The 7,592-nt window shown below is 38.7% G+C and overlaps 1 protein-coding gene across 3 annotated transcripts in view; it reads right to left on the bottom strand.

Annotated features, from left to right (window-relative positions):
* Positions 1-314: 314 nt before the first annotated feature.
* bbx (BBX high mobility group box domain containing) overlaps positions 315-7,592 on the bottom strand; it is a 32,735-nt gene continuing 25,457 nt past the window's right edge. For 2 of the 3 annotated variants that reach the window (XM_005753170.2, XM_005753171.2), the window contains exons 9-13: positions 6,415-6,566; positions 5,655-5,744; positions 5,112-5,306; positions 2,368-2,557; positions 315-1,673 (exon numbers count right to left, since the gene is read on the bottom strand). In XM_005753170.2, the coding sequence (XP_005753227.1) occupies positions 1,595-1,673; positions 2,368-2,557; positions 5,112-5,306; positions 5,655-5,744; positions 6,415-6,566 (706 nt within the window). In that variant the 3' untranslated portion in view covers positions 315-1,594. The remainder of the gene's footprint in view (positions 1,674-2,367; positions 2,558-5,111; positions 5,307-5,654; positions 5,745-6,414; positions 6,567-7,592) is intronic. The other variant, XM_005753172.2, reaches the window with a different exon arrangement.

Here is a 7,592-nt window from a genome sequence, read left to right as displayed (position 1 = left end):
CTCCCATTGTCTGCCATTTTGCTTTGTGCCCCACACGCTGTGAAATTCCTGCCACAGAAAAGAGTCCGACAACAAATACTGAAGAATGACAAGAATTTTATCACAGGTGTTTCCAGGTCATCTGTGAGCTCACTGTGGTGTGGTCATCTTTGTCTGCTCTGTCTGCCAATCCAAATAAATTAGCACAAGTCGAGAAACGTTTTATACTTCTCTAATTTCTCTACTGTGCAATATGTGTGTGTGTGTGTGTGTATATATATATATATATATATATATATATACACATACATATATATATATATATATACACACACACACACATATATTCCACTGAGACTCCTCTCATCTATGTTGAAATTGTGGCTGGTTTTAGCCAGGTCCTGAGGGTGTTAAAGATACTACTGACTTAAGTAAGAACACTGCCTCTGGTGGAGATGATGCATTTTATTACCCCGTTACATGAGCAATTTAAACTTAAACTTATGATTAGTCTATTTTTATGGTATAAACAAGCAAAACACCTCTTTCATGAAGTAAGACGTACACATAAATTAACCTTTCTAACTGCTACGCAAACTGCAATAAGATCAAGTATTGACAAAAACTGCATTCACTTTTCAGAAATGTTTGCACTGACTTTGGGACACTGAGCAAGAAGCTGCTTGAGGGCTTTCTGGTGGCAAAGAGGGTGTAGGTGGGAGGGTTAAGACTATAGTTTAAGCACTTTTCCTCAATCTCCCCATCACAAAAATGTGTTTTTTCCCCCACAAGCCTCACAGCCACACTGTGATTCTACTGCTAGAAATTAGACAGGGCTCCTTGTTTACATGCAAGTGATGCACAGGTCTACTTTTCATATTCAGGCTATAACACATTTATTTGCGGTTACCACACTTTTGTAGTAAAGCATCACAATTTTAACACATATCCAAACCTCAACCAAGATTTCTTCAGTGTTTGAGTACACCGTAAGACTAAGTTAGTAATGGTCTACCAATCGTGGTTGGTTACCCTGGTTTAAGCCATTTTGGGTTGAAGCTAAAAGGGATTAAGAGCTATTTAAATGCAGAGGTATTGTAACAGAGGTGGAGGGAACTCTTCAGCAGGTGTATGTGCGAGGTATAAAAGATGAGAGAAAGCTGATCTGTCTCTAAAACAAATGCAGTTTCTTTTTCTTTCCATCTAAAATGCCTTAACTTTAAAATGGCCTCTGTTTGATAAACATGTACAATAAACCCATGACATCCATCTCTATAAGAGAAGCCATGCACTGGTTGATAGCTTGATACTTTCAAAGGCCCTATTAGCATATCTGGGAGTGGGGATGGGGATGTATGGACTTAAGAAAGGCATCTTTCCCCCAAACCAAAAGAAGGTTTAAGGGGAAACACTGAGATAACGAGGAGGTGGAGGAAGAAGAGGAGGAGGAGGAGAAGGTCTCCTTCTCCTTCGAGGAAATTTACCACAAAGCGGAAGGTGGAATATGTCCAAAGCTTCTCGATCAAGTCTTCATTCAGTGTGGGGCTACCACAGAGGAAAGTTGAGATCCAATGCAAACCTTCGTGTTGTGGCTTCTCAGAACAGCAGAAGAGTTTCACTGATCAGCGCAGGAGATGAGAACTGGAGTCTGGGAAAGTTCGTTATTCTGACTCTCAGCCAAGCCTCTCTGACCTCTGAAACAAGACAGTAAGAGAGACTGAAGAGTATGCTTCATTTTTTAAACTAGTTTAAAGATTTTGCTTTCAAGCACTAGGCCCATTGTCTTTTAATGCAAAGTTCTTGGAAATTCTTTCAAGTTCTCTGCATTTCCACCATAGTCTAAAAGACTATATGACATATGAATAGCATTTTTTTTCTTTCCTTTTTTCATGTCTTCATTCTTGACAGAAGACAAATCAGTCATAAAACCAAAATAACACAATATACAATAAAAAGAAAGAGTATTAAAAATGCTATAACTCTCCAAGCTTGGTTATTGCAGTGCTGAATAACACAAATAAAGAGTAATTTGATATAAAGCTGAATCAGAGAGTAGAAATGAAAATAAAAATACTGGGTTGCAATGAGTCATATGGATGCGTCGTATAAATAAAGCTGAACTGAACTGAATGGTTCATATGAGATATCTAAATTCTAGACAGCAGCATGTAAGGGTGCTAGCAGTGCACTCTATTTTTTTAAATGGTCAAATTTATAACATTTAAGTGAGGAATACTCCCCCACCCCCAAAAGAAAAATTTGCCTACCTTAATTAAAATGACCCAATAAATAAAACCTAACTAATCTCTGGTATATTACAATCCTTAAGTGTTAGCAAAAGAATAACAATCACAAGCCAAGTCCATGCATACGGTAACCGGTCTCTACCTGTGAATATTTTCCATGGCTGCAACCTCAGCGAGGGCAGCCAAGCTGAACAAGGCAGGCAGCTCTTGTGATATGGTGCTTCTTTCTGCCTCCTCTCCTCTGTGACTATAGCACCCCATTTCATTGCATAAATTCTGTTGTGGTAATGGCTTCTTATCCTGGTCCTGGTTCAGGTCCCTTGTTTTGTCTTCTGTAGTAACAAAGCACATATGTACAATTCTCAGGAACATAACTGAATATTTTTCAGAACATGTCATTAATAGTTTCTGCTCACATATTAAGTTTCAAAATAATTTTACCAAAAACCGTCATGACATGAGATGCCAGAGTGTATCGTGCCACCAAAAAGTAGAAATGGTTGGATCATATAAGTAAATATTAGCTGATTTATGTGGTACGTAGAAATGAATTTGGTCAAATGTGCTCTCACTCAGTTCTTTCACTATCTACAGCACATGTAGCATCACACATCACAGCAAAGGGTGTACTAAGAAGGAAGGAGCTATATTCAAACACTTATGTTTGGGGATGCTGTGACTCAGGTGGCAGAAAGGGTCATCTACCGACTGGAATTTCGGTAGATTGAATCCCAGCTCCTTATGTTTGTGTGTAAGAGTATCCTTGGGTGAGAACCTCGAGTTCCCCCTGATGCATCCGTCAGAGTACGAGTGCGTGAATATTTTCGCTAATTCTTTTATCTGAAGAATGCTTTAAGCAGAGTAGAACAGAATAAAATAGCCCTTTATTGCTTTTGTACATGTACAATGAAATTGTGGCCGATACCATACGTGAGATACAAACTCCTGGATACATTTTAGACACTCACCTGCCATTCCCCTCTGACCTCTGGCACAAACAAGGCATTTTTGCCTAGACAAACTGGATTTTATTGAAAATCTGGAAACTGTTGTGCAGGAAAATCCCAGTAGATCTGTTTCTGAAATAGTTGAGTATTACTCAGACTAGCTTTCTTCCTCATTCTGATGATAAGTTTGAACTTCAACCATCTCTGCATGCTTAAACTGCTGCCATTTGATTGGCTGTTGAAATATTTGCATTAACAAGAAGTTAAGCAGGTTTATCTAATAAAGTGGTAAATTTAAGAATAAAATTATTAGTTTTCACAAAGTCTGTGGATTCAGTTTTTATTATGCCAGTTTGCATAAATGCAGTGGTCCCTCTTTACCATAAAACTAAACATATGACTAAATATTCTATTTCCACTGCATTTCAGCTCTGCCACAAAAAGACTGTGTGATTGTTACACAGGAAGCATGTAGAAACAGCTTAGAAAAAGAGTTTGGGTGACTGCACAAGTTGAGTGCTCAGACTGAGTAGAAAAGCGCTATATCTTAATGCATTCTCAATCAGCCAGTTAAGTAAATCTTCAGAATCTGAAAACGCTACATCCAGATGAACAGAATCAACCTTTGGAAAAAAAGAATTGGTCGATTTACCATTTACTAACAAGAACAACACAAAAAGGCTGTTTATAATTCTGATCATTTATCAGTACGATACATGTGAGACTTTATCAGAGGTGTGAACATCACAGCAGATGCCTTTGTGTCAAAGTAACTGAGAATAAAACACAGAAAAACATGAAGGAGATTTTCCTGGCCTGGCTTTTTATAGCATATAACCTTAAAAATATTCTGCATAATTTTAAAAAGTATAAATTTCTACAGTATTGAACAGCAGAAATTAGGCTTTCTTGTCTGAGGACATTCAAGTCCAAAAAAAAAAAAAAAGACAGCAGCCATTAGTGCTGTAAACAACGGTAGACTGGTGGGTAATAAGCGAATAAATAACGCCAAAAAACAAAGATTTGAGATGGGAAAACTGTTCTTGAAGTACACAGAGAGAGAGAGAGAGCTGTGCACAAAGTGTGATTTTATCGTGGTGGAAGCAAAACAGCAAAAGTAAGAGGAAAGTAATGACAATATTTATCAAATGTGAAGCGTAGTTTAGATCTTATTTTGCTGCTGGTTCAGTGAATTTTGGTTGGAGAGAGACGTGTCCGTGTAGGTGCCGTCGGGTGAGAAAGCCAAGAAAGAGAAAGCTGATTCTGATGCGTCGGGTCGGTGCTCTGTGTTTACGTCTTTGTGCAGAATCCGTGTACCTGCTCTCATTTGCTGTTTGGTGGTTGTTGAAATAGTTTTGAGAGCTTTAATCTGAGATTCTGGCGTTTCTGGCAAAATATATTTATATTTAAAAGTTGATTCAGGATTTAATGAATTGATATCGCTTTATTCAAGCTACTCACCTCCCTCTTCCACCTGCACTTTCAAATGTACACACAAAGGACTACGGGACAACTACAGGACCATGGCCAATTTTAGAGGTCCCGCCCCTGACTATCTCTGATTGGGTCACACGATAGCGGCATGATGTGTGTCAGTTGTTGACCACACGGACACTTTCAGAGTTGCGGAGATTTTGAGAAATACATTGCTGCCATTTTCAATTTACAGTTTAATGCCAAGATACTGTATACAAGAATTATCAGACAATGTAGGTACAGGCTGCTACAAGCTAATAAGCTTTTAGTTCCAGTTTCCTTAATATATCAGCCTGGGTGGACTGAGTATCTTACTAATTAAATAAATTAAAATATAATATCAGCATAAGACAAATTCTGGACTATCAAGTTGGACCTGCCACTTCCAAAATGACATTTTTTTCATGTATATTGATACATTGAGCTAAACTGCAAAAACAAAATGGATATTGACGTTACTCACCCTCACTTGGAGACACACTGCCATGTGCCGTGCGCACCAAGTGTGTAATCTTAGTCTTCCTTGCCTTTCGTTTCTGGCTACCAACTAGTATCTCCATGGTAGCAGTGCCCTGGACATCTGGGCACATTATGGGAACGGGAGCACATAATTTGACTTCCGAACCTATATCCAGTGTGGAATCAGTCTGTCCCACTGCTGTGGAGCACAATCACCACAATGGTTTCAGTCATTTGACCATTGCACAGACATAAAAAAAAAACTGAAAATCACCAGCACAGACATTTGAGTCCTCTTAACAATGACTTAACGATTACAATTTTATCATTCATTGTGACCAAACAAAAGCATACTGTTTACAAATAATTCTCTGCAGAGTATTTCATAGATATCCCCTGTGTCCTATAGTTACAGTTTTGTTTAATAACTTAGAAATCACAAAAACAGGTAACTTTTGAACATTTTCATCCCCTGTGTTTCAGTTTTAATTTGAAAATGGTTTATGGACCTGCTATATAAAGCGCAAAAATCAACAATCTATTTCACCTTTTTCCACTGCACCTGGTTTCTCCTTTTTTTGTTTGTGCAATCTCGTCCTAACAATCTTGTGGAATGTAGTCTTTTTCTGAGATGGCCCTGATATAGCAAAAAAAAACAAACAAACAAAAAAAACAAACAAACAACAAAAAAACAGATAGGTAAAGAAAGGAAGATCATGGAAATTCAATGTTATGGAGTCCAAAGGTTTCTTTGGTTTGTTTCTATTTTTTTATACATAATGAGAACTGGTCCTTAGTACCTGAATAGGACTGTATAAACAGGTATAGAGTGGATTATGGATGATAAGTGAGGGTGTAGAAATGGGTGACAAATTAATAAAAAAAACTCAACATCAAGCTTTAGTGCCTTAATGTCCATAGGTGTCTAAAACATTGATCGAAAATATATTTATAGTTAGATGTTTTGATGCTGGCAGTGGAAATTGCTGTCTAACAACTGGGCGAAATCTTCAGTTAGGGTACGGTCCAATGACTGTGAAGGCCATAGAATGTCATTCAAATAATCCTCATCTAATCACCCAATGAAATGTTGTGAACTGTTGTGTCCTATACACTGGGATATCGTGATCCTCAAGAGACCACATCCAGTAACCATTCAATCTTCAGTCAAAGGGAACACAAACCCCCCAAACAAAATCCACCAAATCTTCAGGGGCCGAGGGTTTGAGTGTTTCTTTAATTTGTCACTCATATGTATATCACATTATTTATTCTAGTGTAGACTGGACCTCAAACTTTGTTCCTACCTTTTCCGGTCTTAGACTCATCTCTTTGGATGGTGGTGCTGTCGGACTTCTTTTTTTTTGCAACAGCAGTGCCCTTTTTATCAAAGGTCATCGGGCTATACTGTGGCAGGCTGTTAAACTTCTTCTCAAACTCCTCCTCCAGTTTACCTAGGCTGACAAGTAAATTTCAGAGATTCACAAAGGGTAGCTTAACAAGCTTTAAAAAAAAAAAAAAGCCAAATGTCAGTGATCTTGTAAATTCTTCATACACCAGCACAGAACAATAAACTGGACACAGGGAAAGAATGGGCATTACAACTACTTGCACAACAAAATTTAGGTGCAATGAACTGTTGAGTGTGGTTTCCATTTTAGTGGTTCATTATGGCATACTCGACATACTTGACTATTATATATGTGTAATCTACAGTGTTGGGACTAACGCGTTATTAAGTAACGCGTTACAGTAACTACGTTATTATTGTGGTAACGAGCACGGTAACTAGTTATTATGCCAAAATCAGGAACGCGTTAGTCGTTACTGGGATTTAGATAGGGTCGTTACTCGTTACTGGGATTTAGATAGGGTCGTTACTCGTTACTTCGTGTGGTGGCTATCGCGGAGCTTCCAACAGATTCAGTAACATTAGCAAGTGGTGGAGGCCAGCAGATGGGTGAAGGAAAAGGGACGCAGAAGGAAAAGAGACCCGAGGAAGCCGCCGGTCCAAGTGTGAACTGAACTTCAGGTAAGAAGTTATGACCTGCAGTCTCTCTGGGTCAGATATGAACCAAGTTTAGGTGGAGTTTATTTTCGTTATTCTGACTTTTTCCGTACTGCGTGCTAGCTAGCATGACGGAGTTTCTATACAGCTGGGTGGGTGCTATGAAGTTAATGATGTTGAACTTTATTTTGTTCATAAGTTATTAGAGTTTGCCAACCGTCCCGTCTGGTATTGAGAGAAAATATTACGCGTTTCTTATTGAGGTGAAAAGGAACAGTTTGTCCCGTAATTCAGCTACAATGAAAAAGGCACAAAGCTGGAGTTATTCTGTGTCTTTGCTGCACAGCTGCCTCTTCTTCTCTCATCCTCTCCCTCTCCCCCTCCCTCTCCCGTTTCTACTTCAATCATGAAAACTGATCAATGATCAGCTGATCGGCTCTCATGTTTGTTTATCGCTCACTTTGCGCCAGAAAGAGG

This window comes from Pundamilia nyererei, unplaced genomic scaffold (assembly GCF_000239375.1).
Source record: "Pundamilia nyererei isolate P.nyererei 1_Seehausen unplaced genomic scaffold, PunNye1.0 scaffold00410, whole genome shotgun sequence".
NCBI classification, from domain to species: Eukaryota; Metazoa; Chordata; class Actinopteri; order Cichliformes; family Cichlidae; genus Pundamilia; species Pundamilia nyererei.
The sequence above is the reverse complement of the archived record's forward strand: the minus strand, read 5'-3'. Positions and strand labels throughout refer to the sequence as shown.